The following is a 16,678-nucleotide window of genomic DNA, read 5'->3' as shown; positions in this document are numbered from 1 at the left end:
ACGAATTAAGCAAACCAAAGATGGCTGTAATGGTGCTTAAGGGGTGCTAGTAGGTGGATTCACTGTTTACAGTCTATGCGCTAAGCTAAGCTAACCGGCTGCTGGTTGTAGCTTCACAATTAACAGACAGTAATGAGAGTGGTCAATTATCTTATTATCGATCAATCTTCTTATCAAAGTCTGCCGAAAATCAGCATAAATGTAAAAAAAAACCCATAAAAAACATGTCAAAACATTCTTTTCTGCTGCTGCTATTACAATTTTTTCTGGATTGCTGACACACATTTCTTGAAAGTATGCATCTTTTTCTCGAAACTCTAAACACAAATCCAAAACTTCTCACCCAATTCCCCAAACATCCTATTTTCAGGTCAAAATGAAGTTCTCCACTCAAAACCATTCAATCTTGCTGAAAAACCAAGCTTTGCTCTCAGACATAACACACAAGCCCTCAAAAACACACACACTACAACAGTCTTACACACCGGTGAGATAAATTTAAAACAATACTACAAAAACTGGTTTTAAGTAATGTTGCTTGTGGTTCTCCCCCTCAAAAACATTTTCACATGATGAACACAACAAAAGAAACAACAAATACATGTATACATTTGCTTTTTTTATTCCTTAGTGTACTATACAGCACAACACACCAAACAACTAATTATTCTGTCCCAGAGTCTTTTCTTTGGTCTGAGACGACAGGCCAGAAAATCTTGTCCTCCACCTCCTCCTGCTCCCTACTCCTCCTCCACCCTCCTCCTGCTTCGCCTCCTCATCTTCCTACTATCCCATCTCACCTCCAACTCCTACTGTTCCTCTTCCTTCACTTCTTACTACTGCGTTTCCTCTTCCTCCTCTCTGGTGTCCTGCACCTCTTCCTTCAGATTTCTCTGGATCCATTGTTCCACAACTGAACTGACTCTGGCCCTTTTATATATCTATTGAGGCTTCTGATTGGTGTGTTATCAATTATGACTGTTTGAGTTTCCACCTGGGTAGTTGTGTGCTAACTGAGCTCAACCTATGCTGACTTCTGAATGACTGACCTTCTTTTCTCAATGACCACATGGTGTAGGCAATGACAAATGGAGAGATTTGTGTGTAGAGTTTAGAGAAATGGGTGTTCTTTTTGAAAAATGGAGTTATCTTTTTGAAATTTTAGTTCAAAAGCCTGGTTATAGTGTTGAAGCAATTGAGAACTCCCTGCTTATCCTGTGTTTGAGTGACAAGTCTTACCACAAGAAAGAGGCAATTGATGAGATTTTGTTGTGATGGTGGCAAACTGAAGGCTGAAAGAGCAAGACATCCAACTTCTTGATAGACTGTTCATTTCCAGTACATTTGTGCAAACGTAGTAGCAATAACAATGACCCATTTTAAGATTCCATATTTCCCCAAACCAGTTTTAAGGTATGTTCCAGTCAATTATAAGCTTAGTAACACAAGATCAAGTTGACATAGCAGTTGTTTCCTTAACAGGCGGCAATGTGCCTCACTGTTCAGGGGACACTGCAAACTGATACAATGCAAAAGTATTGTGTTGATGCAAAAAGCTAATCAGATGTTGTATGTTGTAATAATAATGTTGTAACTTCCTGAGCAGTAGTAGTCACCAATATTAACCATGTCATTTCAGTGGTAATCTGCTCTATTGGCACCGCTGTTGGGGAAAACTAATTAAATTTGATGTATTTAAGAGCTTTAAGGTTGGGCTTTTGTACAGATTGTATAATAGTATATCTGGGCCACAAGGAGGGGCAACCCTGAAACTCCTTTGCTGTGCTTTGGAACTATACTTGACTCAGATTTCATATGCTCACATTTCAGATGCAAACCCCTTCAACCCAAAAATAAATTAGTAGGGAAAGACTACCTCGACGTGATGTATCCCATCATCATTATCCCATCATTGCCGACATAACAGAAGGCTCACAGTAAGATCCACATAATCATGTCAATTGGTACACAGAGATGCAGATAAGTTAAAATTCAATGTTTATCCATGAAACTAAACCATGCATTTGTTTCAAACAAACAATGCCATCTCAGATGCTTACTTTCAGGCTGGACCTCAACATTTACAACATAATAAGGGCAAAGCTCCAACCAATTGCCAAATACATCCTTACTTATAAGAAGTAACCTTCTGCAAAATACTTGAAACCATTATGAGTTTACCAACTAGTGCAATTTGACAAGCATTATAAAGAAAAAATCATTTTCAGCATATTCTACAAAAAAGCAATATTTGCTAATTGATACTACAACACGCTAACTCAAATATACATTGGGTACAGTATAGTGTACTATTTGTATCAATATTAAGACATCTTTTTAAAATCAGAAAACATTTAGATTAACAAAAGAAATCTTGACTGTCACTGAAAGCATCATACAGGGGTCTGTATGCAGTAAAAATGTATTTAAAATATTGAATCTGTACTTGTAGATAGAAACCACGACATCCCCAGCAAAATGAAAGTATATGGAAATATTTAGGGTAACTGGTAACAATAAAACTGATAAGTGGACAGAAATACAGTAAGTTTGCTTTACTTTAGTTAAAAAAATGATTCTGTTTCAAGTCATGATGGTGCTAAAGGTCTAAAATCTGCTGCGGTTTTGGGAACACTATATACAGAATGTACCTACAGCATTCAAATTCTTCTTTCTAAATAATATACATTACCTAAATCTCTCTCTGTAAATTATAGGGACTGTAAAACAGGGTTCACTAGCAGAGCGAGAAACGACGAGAGTTAATGTTCATCTTGGTGACGCCGATGAGTCTCAGCGGGGCAGAGAGGCCGAGCCCCGGGGTGACCGGACATTCGCACAGCAGATCCGCCAGCTCATCCCGCTCCTCAAGGCCAAAGGTGGCGTCATTGAGCATCCGGCGATGCAGGTGGCACGTCTGCTCTATCTTCAGCTTGTGAATGTCGTTCCGGAGCCTCATGAGCTGCCTTGCCAGCTGCTGGTCTTGCAAGCGCATGTCTGTCTGGTGAAAAAAGACAGAAAGCAGTGGTACTCAAATAACCTGCTGATTAACTGATAAATCAGCTAGAATTTTTCACGGATGGAGTTGCTTAGCTGTGGTTTTACAGGGGTGTTAATTTGTGAGTTTTATATGTGCTTGTTGGCAGACTTTGTTATCTTCGGACACAGCCAGGCTAGCTGTAGCCCCCTGATTCTGACTCACAGTGTCAGGAACAATTCCTGTGCAATAACCCAGTAACTCTGTCTCTAATCAGTCACCTGTTTACTGGTTTCCACTTATTATTTATTTATTCACCATTCTCTATTTCAGTGCTGTTCATACTATGTTATATTGTATATACTGCATACCAATACACCTACCTCCGGTCATAAGTTCATAGGTCTTATTTATTTTTTCCAGCATCCTTTGCACTATGTTGAATCACACTGTGCACATGTATGCATGTATGTGTACCTTTATATCATATCCACCTTCAACATGTACATAATGAGAATAATAGTTTACTCTTGCATCTTTTGCACTCCGATCACTGCACTAATTGTCAATATGTCTATATTGTTTTGTTCATAGTGTGTATGTTAGTGTTGTCTATACTGTAGTTTGTGTCTGATTTTATTATTATTATTGTGTTATGGTATGTTTGTACGAGTAAGCACATTGTGAGCAATGTACAATCCTGAGTTGAATTCCTCGTATGTGTACACATACCTGGCATTAAAGCGGATTCTGATTCAGATTCTGATTCAAATCATTATGCTAAGCTAAGCTAATTGTTTCCTGGCTGTCGCTCACACAGTTCGCACTTAGTTCACATGATCTAGATTCACTGTCAGTCCATGGGTTTTCTTATTGTGCAACACAATCTAAAAAGAAAAATCACAGTGGGCCATCAACAAACAAGTGGCTCATCATAAGCTCTCTTAATTTTATCTCTCTCTTGTCCACTGTACTTTTGCACTTTGTGCAAAATGTTTAATGAGCACGATTCTGCCTCTGACAGTGCCTCTTTGCGTGCTAAGTCCAAGCTTTTGAACAGTGGCTGAAGGTGCAGAGTAATTGAGTAGAGTAAAAGTGATTAGACGTGCAGAAACTGTGTGTAACAAACATCCGATGCCATTGCCTGAGTCCCAATAAATCACAGTCACTAATGTGAATGGCATTCCTCTGGCATTTGATTGGGCATTGGTATCCATTGTTAAATTCTAACTAGCTACGTAGCAGGAACTTATTTTCTATTCTGGCCTTTATAAATCTCTTCAAATTAAAAGCATGTGAATGAAAGTGTGTATTTGAATCTCAAGTACCTAGAAAGATAAGTGCCTGGTCAAGATCTTTGAAATAGGCTCACCCACTGGCTGCAAATACTAAACAACATTAAATATTTTAGAGATGCCAGATTCATAACACAATGCTCAATATTCTAAACATAGATGATACATTTGTTCATTGTAAAGAATTTACCAGTCTCACCAGTTCTCTCCTCAGCCAACTGAGAGCTTCATCGATGTTCCCAAATCCCTTCAGGACACCTGATGGCAACTTGCACTGAATCACATCAGAGTTCACTGCAGTCTCTTTGCAAGTGACTACTTTCCCTTCAGGCTCATCCTGGATCGGGCCTTTTCCAGTTCCTGACTCTCTGGAGCTGTCTGCCTCGAGCCGGGCTTTCCACTCAAGGTAAGAAGGTCTCCTGGTCTCCAGTCTTAATTTCTCCGTCAAGGCCTTCAAGTTCATGAGATGGTCATCCGTAGGCAAATCCATATCTTCCCCACGTCCTGCTTCCTCCTGGACACAAGCCCTGTCCACCATAATCTGAGGAGCTGAGGGCGCATCCATTTTTTAATCTGCTGAACACAAAAATCTCTTTCTCAAAATAATAATGGATAAAGACGATCTGTTTTTCATTGGTGGCCTCTTTTGTTGTTACTAATGACCATAGTTGTAGGTTTTTGTCATCCAGTCTTCAAAACATCCTTAAAACCTCCATTGGTGTTTTGGAGTAACTTGAGAACTGCAGAGGAGAGAGGAAGCAAGTTATGAAACATTTGCTGGTTATGCTACTGGCAACCATCTCCAAATGACAAGAGACAAAGCTAACGTGACATGTGACAAAAAGGCTAGACCTCAACTTTGGCATGACAGGCTCATTTGTATGACCGGATAGATCATATCTCAGAGAGACTGAATGATATGTGTTTGTTCTCCTTCATTTTTGTAAACTGTTATAGTTTCGAGCATTTGGCTTCTCACATATCAAATAATAAAGGATCAGTACACTGGGGGAACAAACATCCAGGATTTTCTTTTAACAGGAACAAATTGTTTCCATAGCAACAACACAGGCACTGTAAATGAATCAGAAATTTTCCACCCCCTGTCCTCAGGGCTTATTGCTGTGAAGTGACAGACGACTGGCAGTTGGGCACAGTAGCTGATAGTCTGGCTCTTTTACAGCTAAAAAGATACGTGACAATAATACACATTTGAAAAATGACTTTAGATCCTGAAGTGTAGGCATATTTTAGTACTCCTCATTAGACATGGATAGTTAACTTTTTTTAACAAAAACACACAATTCAACAATGTGCAATTTGTCTCCCAGGCAGCAAATATCTGCTGTGCTGTGAGCTAAAAGCTAACGTCAGCATACTAAGATGCTCACAGTGACAATGCTAACACGTGGATGTTTAGCATCAGCATGGTAACCATGTTCACCATCTTAGTATAGTGTGTTAGCATGCTAATAATTGCTAATTAGCACTAAAAACATAGCACAGTAGCACATAGCACACTTCATAAACACAAGTATTGGACAAATGGAAATTTTGACCTTATGGTGGCGTTAGATGGAAAGTCAGAGTATAACCAGTGTCATCCTGCGGCGGAAGTAACTTGTAGGTCCCAAATTTCGCACTGTTCATTCAATAGTTACCAAGATATTGAACTTAAAACGACTTCAACGTCATGGTGGTGCTAAGAGGAGGAGATTATTAAAGTTAGCAGGATTTTTTCTCTGGTCACCATGAATGTCTGTGCAAAAATTTCCCCGTACTCCATCCAATAGTTGTTGAAATATTTTAGTCCGGATCAAAGTGGTGGTCCTACAGTACCTACAGACTAACACTGCCATCCACAAAGCCTGACTAAAATGACTAAAATGTTAGGCTACACATACCGCTTTTTTTAAGGAACCTGTATTTGTATCATTTACACCACAACATATGGTTTCCAGATAAACATCCCAGTATGTTTTAATCTGTTTAGGAACAGTGGGGTGAGGCCCACAGGAAAGATTGACCATTATAAAGTCACAAACTAAATCTTTAATGCAGTTGCTCTCGTCAATGATTTGGCAAACACAGTCATAACAGCTGCAGCAAAAGCAGACTTTCTGCCCAGTGTCCTCTTGCAAAGTCTTCAAACACTCAATAAGTGGTTAGCACTCAGTTATTCCATAATGGGCAGAGCAGACCAGCAGTGAAGTCATTGCCCTTGTATCTAATGATAGGCTTGGCTGTTTTGTAAGGTAAAATAGACCTCTAACTGTGTGGAGTAGCTGACTTCTGAATGCCTGTGAATGGATCCTGTCTTTATTCTCTACAGGAATGTGTGTGTCTCTCGAGACCTCATTGTTACAGGAGACCAATAAAGGAGGAGGAGGAAAATCCATGTCCCATGCATTTTTAAACAGTTTGTAAAGACCATGTATATACAGTAAGGAAGTGATTTAAGGACTGCAGAGCCAAGAGGTTTAGAAAGAATGGGGAAAGTGTGTGTACACAAATATTACATAATGAGCTGTGAGGACAATTCTAAAGAAATAAAGGGTTTAAAATCATAACATCAAAAACCACTTGTTGGCTGCTTAATAGTTTAAGAGGCACTTTTGGTGAACCCAGCCATTTTTGAATAGACAAGCAGGAAATCTTTATCTTAAGTAAGCCCAAATGTATATCCTGAATATCAAATGCAGGCAGGGGGAAATACAAACACTGTTCTGGTGAAAAAAGACCATTTATCCCCATTATCCAAATCACCAAGCCATACCCATACATTCCTCTGGTTTCAAGGCAGCAGAATTTGATTGCTCAGCAACATTCAGTTGCAGTGTTGCCACACCAATAAAATGTATTTTGCGGTGTTGGACTTTGACATGCCAAAACCTGGTCTGGCTTATGAAGTCTGGCTCTCTTATCTGGGACATGCAGACATGTCTACACAGCAAACATGAGTCTGCAGAGTAAAGGCTTTGGTGTGTATCTCTCCAATCTATAACATAACACACCTCTTACCCATTTCCATCCAAAAGTGTTGATTGTGCACTGATATGCAGTGAATATGAGAATCAGAAGGATCACACGTTGTATCAAAGAGATGAGTACAAAACACAACAGCTATTCATAAAGGTAAACACCCAATAACTGCATCATATTGGATTCCTTCGTTATGGCAACAGAAACATAATAAACAGTAGGTGCATGTCTATGCAGCATTAACAGCCTAAACCAATCGCAATACTAGAGATCAGTATCAACAGGTGTTCTTCCCTGGTTGTATAGGCTATGTTCAGAAGGGGAGATGCATTTAAATAAAAAGCACATTTGGAGAAGTTTAAAAAAGAAAACAAGTATAACAGTATATGTAAATGTCAATGTGACCATCAAACATGAATCCTTCAGTCTTCAATCTAACCACAACACCTAAAAGTTAAACAGGCTGCAGTACTATAATGCAACACTCACACATACACACACACACACACACACACACACACACACACACAAACAATCAAGTCATGTAATAACAGCAATACAACCTAATGCCTTATTTATTTTCTAAAAATGCACTTGACATTAATTTATTTAGTCCTAGCCTAGCCCATAAAAGGGGCTGTCGAAAAAGTTGTGGTCAAGTTCACTGATTTCATACTTTTCCTCATTTTGTTCATGTAGTTTTTGTCTGCATAAAAGGCACCAGCACGTTGTTTCCATTTAGTTTCTTAGGGTAACAGCCTAGCATCATTTCTGTACAAAAAATTATACAAAATGAAGGCTAAAGTTTAACTTAATTAAGGTAACGCACTGATAAACTCAGTAATACTGCACCCACATTTTTCACACGTGAGCAGACGTTTTAACCGCCTCTTGCTTTTCTGGTACTGTGCTGCAAGGTGAGACACAGTACCGGCATCATCTTATCATCTATCTGCGTGCGGCTCGCTTACCTTGTCAGAAACCCCCTGCTGCAGTCCAACTTGTAGTCAGCCTCCCAGAGCCCAAGAAGCCGCATCAGTGAAGACCATCACGAGCCCGTTCTCTCTGTGTCATTATCCCCCCTAGCAGGCACGGTCCACTTGTTTTTGAGCAGGGAGTTACCGGAGGGAGGGACGGAGAGGTTGCGTCAGGTTCTGGTTGCTCGGAGACGTCCCAGGAATCCCTATCAGACTTCCCGCCGCATGAATATTAATGCAAGTGCGCCACAGACTGATAACTGAGCACTCTTAATAGGCTATCATTTATTTTCAATCGACAAAATACGACACATATACACTTTTTTTAAACAATACATTTGGACAATAAATACAAAATGTGAAAAATTCTAAACATACATACGTATGAACTAGCCTATAAAGTTTTCATTGGTTACACATTTCATCCAATACGAAGTTACTACAATAAATTCTGCTAGAATAAATACAAAGTGTCATTTGTACAGCTTATTGGTGCAGAGTGGTAATGGCCTTGTGCCACATTAGGAGTTGTTGTAAGAAGCTGTAGAGATTTTTTTATCATGGTAAACAAGTCTATAAGAAGTCGACATAAATAAATATAGATAAAATTCGCTTCAATATTGCTTGTAGCTTCTACAGCCACAGGTGGTTGGTTTTAGTGATTGTCTGCTGCCCTCACATGAAACATGTGCAGTATAAGCACTGTTTATGGGTGCAGCCTCCCATTATCTTCAAGTCCAGTGAGTCAGACAGTAACATTGTTTGTTAAAACAGAACATATGCTAGATTGATTTACTGTCACACACAACTACACTATCTTTAAATGAGCTTATATTCATTAGTTAGCACCATCTGTAGGGCATTAACAGGGTCAATGACATTTTCCTTGTAATTTCCTTTATCAGTATCCTATCAATATGATATTGGTTGTTATAAACCTGCAGAGAATTGCAATTTTTACCAAGTTTTACAATAAAGGTTTTAAAAATACCCAGTTTTATATAATTGTAAAACATTCATCAAGCAGTATAAACATACTGTGGTTGTCTTATTACTTAGTAGGTACATTTGTATGGCATGGTCAATAACACCTTTTGTGGAATAAACTCTGTCCTACTACAGATACACAAAGAAATGTAGGACCAACCAATATCAGCAACCACAAACTAATATTACTAAATAATATGGCAAAGCTCTAATATGTGAAATGTAAAGGGATCCAAAATCTGTTTCATCGTGACTGCATTGCTTGCGTTTTGGTTTGCATTTGTTGATTGGAGAAATGATCTAGGGGCAGGGATTATGTGTGTTGTATCCTGCGCTAATTTGCCTGTCATATTCTACCAGAGAAACTGGAATGCAGTCTGGGGAACCTCTTTAAATTTAATAAGTGCCACCAGTAGAAACCACAGTCCATACAACACTTACACAGTAAGTTCAACTTGCATTAAGCCAAATCAAAGGGTCCTATTTTACCAGTTTCAGCTACAATGTGACAACTATCTGTCATCCGTGCCTACATACATGTGCTTGAATTGTTCGAAGATCACAATAAATTACAAATTTTCTATATGATGAAACATTAAAGATGGTAACACAAGTTAACTGATTTATTATTTACAGATGTATACGCCGACTGGGATTGGCTCCAGCCACCTGCAACCAAGCAAAGGATAAGCAGTTATAGATCATTTATAATCATACAGGTGGTGGTGATGGGACAGCGGATAAGACATGGTGTGGGGGGACCTGGGTTGGATTCCCAATTTTGACACAATGTGTCCCTGAGCAAAACACTTAATCCCTAGTTGCTCCAGAGTTGTGTGACCTCTGACATATATAGCAATAGGAAGTTGCTTTGGAAATTAACTAAATTAACTAAATGTAAATATAGTATTTTAGATTCTTTGCAGAAACACTTCTATGTTTATGTTTGCTTCTGTTGATAATGTTGATATTTTTTATTGGGAAATCAATAGTGTTCAGACAATGGTAATCACTCAGTCTCTTATATTATGGAAATGACCTCACGGTGTCTCATTTTGTGATAGACAAACGTGGTGGCCTGCTGTGACACTGACTACCTCACATATAAATTCATTTCATAAAGTAAGTTCCTCTATGTCATCATCAAACGAGGCAATGGCACGGATGGCAGGTCTGCTATCTGTGACGTGTAGGGTGTTCATGGAGGATGCTGGAGGGGTGGAAGACCCTGAGTTGAAGCTGAGCAGCCCTTCTCTTCTTGAACGTGCTCCATTGGTAGGTGGAGGACTGTTGAGGACCTCCATTTTATTGGATGTGCTCACACTGTCACCGGTAGGTGTTGCCAGGGGACCAAATAGCTGCTGCATGAGGCTAGACTTCCTGTCATTACCTACTCCTCTTTCCATATGATTGTTTTTCTGTGTCTCAACCCCTCTGAGACTAAATACACCTATTGCTTCTAATGCAGAGTCCCTGTCCTCTATGGGCGGAGGAGGAGGGAAGCCTGAAGAACCTCGGGAAGCTGAATTTCCGAAAGATGGTGCGTAGCTTCCAAATGCCAAGTCATCACTGGAGTTTTGGGATCGTGGGGCTCTCCTCCCCAGTCCTGTTGTAATAGATCCGCACTCTCTGCCTGATATTCTCCTTCCACCTTCTCTGCTTGCGGCACCAGCGCGCAAACTGCCCAACTCCTCTGATTCGGTGAGGTTAAAAATTGAAGAGTTAACGTTCCTCTGTTCAGGAGGACGAGGAGAAGAGTCGTCACTGATGCCCTTATTGGGCTCAGAAGGACTAGACTCAGGAAACATAGTGCCCTGGGCTCCATGGTTGTGACGGTCTATTTCGCGCATCTTAGCCAGCAGCTGTTCTTTTTTACGACGCGCGTCCTCTGCTGCTTGCCGATTGGCCAGAACCTCGTGGTTCCACCTCTCCACCTCTTCCTGCACATGTACATTCCTGTTGTACTCTTCCTCCTGGTTTAACAGTGAACTTGTCCTCTTTATGTCGTCTTCCTCTTTTTCTTTCTCCCAGCCTGTGAACACAACATAAAGCCATTAATGTTGCTCTCTTGTGCTTTTCACAAATTTTCTCAACAGGGTTACGTATGTATATTCTTTGCTTATCTCACCATCTTTTAGTCTCTTTGCCTTCTCCTCGAGCACATTTATCTCCCGGTTGAGTTGCTGTTTCTCCTCTTTCTCCTGCTCTTTCTCCTTCACCAACTCCTTCTGCCTTTCTTTTTCTCTGTCCGTCATCTTCTGCTGTTCACACTTTTGATGTCTGTCTTTAGTCTCTACCTGTCTGTCCACTCTGTCAAGCTCCTGTTGACATTGATTGATTGAGAGAACGAGGTATAAGAGGTGAATGACAGGACAAATAGCAGTGACAGAAGGGCAAGTGTGGACGTCGGGGAAAAGTGAAGTAGAGTCACCTCACCTTGAGTGATAGGTATTGGTCAGGTGCCTGTTCACTGTACTCATTGGCATCAGTGATGGCAGGGGGAGGTGTGGGGAAATCCGGACTAGACAGTCTGTCTTGAGTCTGCACTGCCTTGCTGCTGTTCCTGCTGGGGACTATGTCTGCAACAAAAGCAGATTGTTACATTAGTAGTATTTATTTTGCAAATCCTATTCCAAACAATTGAGCATCAATTGATGCAGAGCAACAGTGTCACAACCAATATTTATTAGCATCCATGTCCAACAACTTTTCAAAACAAGCATAAACATGCAAAACTTTGGCAACCTTGGTGAACAAACAATTTTTCTGACTCTTTTGGGTTTTCCGTGACCATAGCAACAACAGTGACATGCACATGAGCGTCTGTCTATCTAAAAATAACATGGAAGCATATGAAGTTTATAAATAACACTATGGTTAGACCTTACCTTTCCGCTTTGTGCCATTGTCAGTATCTTTTCTTAGTGATGGTTTCATCATGCGGTTGGCATAGATGTTCTTGGCATCTAGTTCTCTCTCCTTCTCCTGATAAGAAAAGAGAATAACACAGTGAAAATGTCATACACTGAGCAATATGCCTGTTATGCCCAAACATAAAGAAATATACAGTTTGAATTGGTATTAGGTATATTTTTATGTATATGGACCTTGAGTTTATTGGTCAGTCGCTCCAGCTCCTCCTGCAGAGTCTTGATCTCCTCCTGGGTACTGATGGCCTTCTTCCTCTCTGTAGCCAGTTGCCTCTGGTAACTGCTGTTGCTCAGCTCCATGCTACGCTCCAGCTCCTTCAAACACAGAAAAACAAATTCACTTTTTAGCCGCCGCATGACAGATATGAACTCAAATCTGGTGATGAGATTTGTGTCATGGATGTTAGTGGTCCATACACTAGTAGAGCTAGTGTAGAGCAGAGCTCCTCTGTTCTAGTGTACACAGTGCTATCAGAGAGCATTCTGCCTCCTTGAGCTTTTCCTGCATTGCTTGAAGTTACATGTTGGAACAGGTTGTTTTTTGTCGCTGACCTATACACAACAACCAGTAATAAAAAAAAAAATACAATTTATATTTCTGAAAACCTGATATGCTTAGGCAATTTCCACTTAATGGGATAAAATACAGAGGGTCGCAAATGTCTGTACAGATAAGAGTGTATACAAAAGCAGACACAGAAATTAAATATTTGCAAAGCTCCACTTTATCACTAAATAGGTAAATAAATCAAATCTCACATAAACTTACCTTAATCTTTCGCTCTGCCTCTTGGGCCCGTGTCTTCTCTTCTTCTAGCCTGCGGCTTAGCTCGTCTCTGGCTATTAACTCTCGCTGGTCGACCAGCTTCTTCAGCCGCGCAATGGTCGCCTGACTCCTCTGCAGCTTCTCCTCGCTGTCCTTCATCCGCCGCTCGGCTGCCCGTTCCCGCTCTTGAGACCGCCTGAGCCGCTCATGCAGCACGTGGGTCTCGTTGGTGTGGCGCGACAACAGCTGGGAAATCTCGCTTTCTGTGTCATCGTAGCGCTGCAGGGCTTTCTCCTGACGCACCTGAAGCTGCCGCGTGGAAAAGAGGAAATTCAATTTTAGGATGCCAAAGATGATGATCAAGATGATGAGGAAGTAAAACCATTTTTAAAAGATGCAGGATTATATGATGATTATATGACTTTCCTGCAAAGATATGTGTGTTTATGTTGTCATCAGAATTCTTTTTTTTTTTTTTTTACTATAAAACACCTCCATTGGCAACTTAAATCAAATAGTTTAGTGAAGAATCTCTTTCCCTCTCCTGGCCTCATATATTTAACCCAAACTTAAGTATAGGGTAAGGTCTACCTGTCTGAGAATTCGATTTTCCTTCTGCAGCTCGTTTGTGCGCTGTTGCAGCTCAGCAAGCGCGTTACGCAATTCATTGATCTTTAACAGGCGGGCTGAAAGCATCCTCTTGGTGACCAGGTCCAGGTCTTTCGGAGGGGTGGACTCCTTGCTTTGTGAACGCACTCCCCTGCGAGGCTGCAGAGTCAGGGTTTGGCCACCTGGACGCTGCGGGCGAGACCCACCCCGGCGCCCTACACCACCTGCAAAGTTGAGAAACACACATTCTGTATAATCATAATTTAAAAGGTAATGACAATAAACACTTTCAAAAGCGAATACTGAAACACATGGACAAGTGCACTAATAGTGGTGAATGTAAACTAATGTCGAGGCTAAAGACTGACCAAAATCAAAATCATAACATAACTAGCATGTTGTTAAGGACTTTTACAATGTAATATTCAAATGGGACTTCAGTTGGAAATATTTGCTGTGAATCACATTTATGAGTCCAAGTTCTGGGTAAAAAATCTAAATCCAAGTCTTAAAAGAGGATTTCTGTCATTCTGCAGAAATCACAATGTTAAAGTTGCCCTACACTGCCATCATCTGGACAGTACAGCAAACTGAATCAGTATGGGTTTTGTTTAATTCATTCATCCACCCATACTCGATCATTTCCTTGGTTTACATACCTGTCTTATAGAAGGGGCCGTTAGAAAACCTCTTTGCCTGCATCCCTCTTTGAGGAGAAGGGGATGGAGTCCGGGACTGGGAGTATGGTGAGAGAGAGCCCCCTGAAGGAGACTCATTCTCATAGTCCTCAGAGTAAAAGGACCGACTACTTCTCCGTCCCTCTCCATCTGACATCTGGTCCCGATCTGGATCTGAATGCCAGGTTCGGGTTTTCGATCTACTCTCAACGCAGCCTTCTTTTTTATCTTTATCCAGGATCTTGTCCCGGAAATCCTTTTTGTGTTTTTGGAAGACCGATTCTCGAGAATCTTTCTCTGTACTCCGGAGTGACTGCCGACTTTGATCGGCATCCCTGTTGTCTTCATATAGGTCAGCTATGTTTTCAGATTCCATGTTGTCACTTAGAAAAGATATTCTGTTAAAATTAAACATAAAAAGTGGGGAGGAAACATATCAGACTTACAGAGTTACAATTTAACAATAACAAAGGCTTACTTGTACAGGATGTACCTTACCCGATTCAACAGACTTCGCAGCCGACATTTAAAGTCCTCTGGTAAACTGACCTCAACATTTGTACTGTGCAAACCAGATGAAAATCTCAATATGCACCCAGTGATAAATCGCTAGGCCACCTGACTTCTCTCAGGTTTTCCCTATTGTATGTCTTGGTCACCAAGCAACAACACACATGAGGTGGAAGTTTCCATGAGGCCGAATGATGTAAGATATCACTATTCCACACCACTGCTACTACATACAAAATACTAGCCTGCCCACATCTGCCCTGGTGACTTATTAAAGAGCCAGATTATTAATTTTAACTGCAATAAGATGCACACATGTACCCACATGTATGTGTTCTTGCACAGTTTTATACCATTTGAAATGTAGAAATGTATAATTATTTTGCAAGTAACTGTATTTGTATTTGTATCTATCACAATGTAAGTATTTGAAGTTGTAAGCCCAATGGGTGGGTATTTATAGTTTTTCCACATTGGGCAAATCCTACATTAAGCATTTCTACACAATTGCCACTCAAATTCCCTATCTGGGCAACAACCCATGTGTTTGAAACATAAACAAAATGAAAAAGTCCAGAACCTCCAGATTGTATCTGTTGTTGTTAGTTAAGAGATCAAACAACCGTGAGCAGTATGAAGAATAAATATAGAATTCAAGCCAAATACTGAGGAGCCAGTACACTCTTTAATATTTGTGTTAATGACGTATAAAGGTCGTGCTGTCATCTGGCCCTTTCAACAGCCCTGACAATAATAGTATGACTTGATGGGCAAATATCTATGGCAACAGCAGTACACACAGCAGCATCATCATTAGGTAGAAAACAGCATAGGCCAGGCCGGACAGAAAGGTCAAACCCGTTTTTCAAATCTTTTTTAACAGTCTTTCAAATGTTAAGATAGATAGATAGATAGACCATTCAAACTCATTTACTTAACTATTTCAGTATCATTATTGTTAAAGTGATGATTTAATAATATGAATTATCAATAATTTGACCAATAAACATCATACCAAATCCGTTCTAAAGAAAAATAGTGAGAAAAGTGTCTTAACACTCACCACATAGGTTTGATTATATCCCCATCGTCTCTGTTGTCATCATCATTCACATCTAATGTTTCATCATGCTTATGTCTGACTGACTCCTGATAAAGCAATTAGCTGAGGGAACCTATGCAGTCGGGTCACAAGCTCCCTAGTGAAAGAAAATGTGTTATCAAGGTTCCCTACCAGCTTCCCCGGCTCGCTCCCTGTGGCACGAACAGATCGGATTAAAATGGACCGTCTGTTGTTGACAGCTGCATTGTTGTGAGACTGCCTGCCAAGTAAAAGCAACACAATGTAGCTACCTAAAGCCCACCCCACATCTCAGTGGGCCCTTTAAGTTGCTCATAATGCAGCATTATCAAATAGAGGTAGATAAGAGAAAAAATGTTCCAAACAGCATTTCAGCATACTGACATTAACACACATTAGCATAAGGGGGTGTAGAAAGCTAACGGCGAACGATGACTGACGATAGCTTAGGATGCTAGCACAGCAACACAAAACGATCAACAGGTGGGATGTGTTTTAACGTTAGCGTTCAGTGTCTTATGGCACCAACCTGTCCGTTTTCCACATTTACTCCTTTAAATCTCACTGGCTTTGTCTGGTTTAACTTGGTAGCAATTAACAGCTTCCTGTTTAGAGTCGGCTAACGTTAATGTTAGCTGCATAGCTTCAGCAACTACTAGCTAGCATGAACTTTAGCTAACGTTGCTGTTAACGTTAGATATAAGAAGGCACGAGGTTAGTCGTTTTTTGGAAACACACAATCACATCGTTTTAAAATGAGCCTTTCTGTAAGTATCCGCAGCAAGACGGTGTAATCCTGCCAGTCAGCGGTGTTCAGATACAATTTCTTTTCGTCCACGCCTTGAGGTTTGATCCAGTCCTAGCTGACGCCGTACCATGGCAACCGC

At 40.4% G+C, this 16,678-nt stretch overlaps 2 protein-coding genes across 13 annotated transcripts; both read right to left on the bottom strand.

The window, feature by feature from the left end:
• Positions 1 to 1,985: 1,985 nt before the first annotated feature.
• Positions 1,986 to 8,400, bottom strand: fam167ab (family with sequence similarity 167 member Ab). Of its 5 annotated transcripts, XM_046060957.1 has the most exons (4): positions 8,226 to 8,400; positions 4,936 to 5,012; positions 4,472 to 4,821; positions 1,986 to 3,001 (listed from the first exon to the last, which is right to left on the bottom strand). In XM_046060957.1, the coding sequence occupies exons 2-4, from the start codon at positions 4,955 to 4,957 to the stop codon at positions 2,738 to 2,740; spliced, it is 636 nt and encodes a 211-aa protein (XP_045916913.1). In that variant the 5' UTR covers positions 4,958 to 5,012; positions 8,226 to 8,400; the 3' UTR covers positions 1,986 to 2,737. The 5 variants fall into 5 exon arrangements, with proteins under 5 accessions (XP_045916913.1, XP_045916915.1, XP_045916914.1 ...); XM_046060959.1 differs by lacking the exon at positions 4,936 to 5,012 and having other exon boundaries at positions 4,472 to 4,848; XM_046060958.1 differs by lacking the exon at positions 4,936 to 5,012 and having other exon boundaries at positions 4,472 to 4,845.
• A 101-nt stretch (positions 8,401 to 8,501) lies between these two features.
• On the bottom strand, positions 8,502 to 16,678 carry lca5 (lebercilin LCA5). Of its 8 annotated transcripts, none has more exons than XM_046060951.1 (10): positions 16,321 to 16,678; positions 15,774 to 16,032; positions 14,183 to 14,583; positions 13,506 to 13,747; positions 12,918 to 13,223; positions 12,326 to 12,463; positions 12,107 to 12,203; positions 11,655 to 11,797; positions 11,347 to 11,539; positions 8,502 to 11,250 (listed from the first exon to the last, which is right to left on the bottom strand). In XM_046060951.1, the coding sequence occupies exons 2-10, from the start codon at positions 15,776 to 15,778 to the stop codon at positions 10,334 to 10,336; spliced, it is 2,442 nt and encodes an 813-aa protein (XP_045916907.1). In that variant the 5' UTR covers positions 15,779 to 16,032; positions 16,321 to 16,678; the 3' UTR covers positions 8,502 to 10,333. The 8 variants fall into 8 exon arrangements, with proteins under 8 accessions (XP_045916907.1, XP_045916910.1, XP_045916911.1 ...); XM_046060954.1 differs by having other exon boundaries at positions 14,183 to 14,598; positions 15,945 to 16,032; XM_046060955.1 differs by having other exon boundaries at positions 15,945 to 16,032.

This window comes from Micropterus dolomieu, linkage group LG10 (assembly GCF_021292245.1).
Source record: "Micropterus dolomieu isolate WLL.071019.BEF.003 ecotype Adirondacks linkage group LG10, ASM2129224v1, whole genome shotgun sequence".
NCBI lineage: Eukaryota > Metazoa > Chordata > Actinopteri > Centrarchiformes > Centrarchidae > Micropterus > Micropterus dolomieu.
This window is presented reverse-complemented; position numbering and strand designations above follow the sequence as displayed.

Bases quoted from the DNA above. Each gene is read 5' to 3' on its own strand.
- fam167ab (XM_046060957.1), bottom strand. From the start codon at position 4,957: ATGACAAAAACCTACAACTATG. The intron at 4,822-4,935 runs GTCATTAGTAAC...ATGCGCCCTCAG, and splicing joins GACAAAAACCTACAACTATG to CTCCTCAGATTATGGTGGAC. The intron at 3,002-4,471 runs GTGAGACTGGTA...TTTTTTCACCAG, and splicing joins GTTGGCTGAGGAGAGAACTG to ACAGACATGCGCTTGCAAGA.
- lca5 (XM_046060949.1), bottom strand. The intron at 12,464-12,917 runs GTAAGTTTATGT...CTGTGTTTGAAG, and splicing joins AGGCAGAGCGAAAGATTAAG to GAGCTGGAGCGTAGCATGGA. The intron at 11,540-11,654 runs GTGAGGTGACTC...CAATGTCAACAG, and splicing joins ACCAATACCTATCACTCAAG to GAGCTTGACAGAGTGGACAG.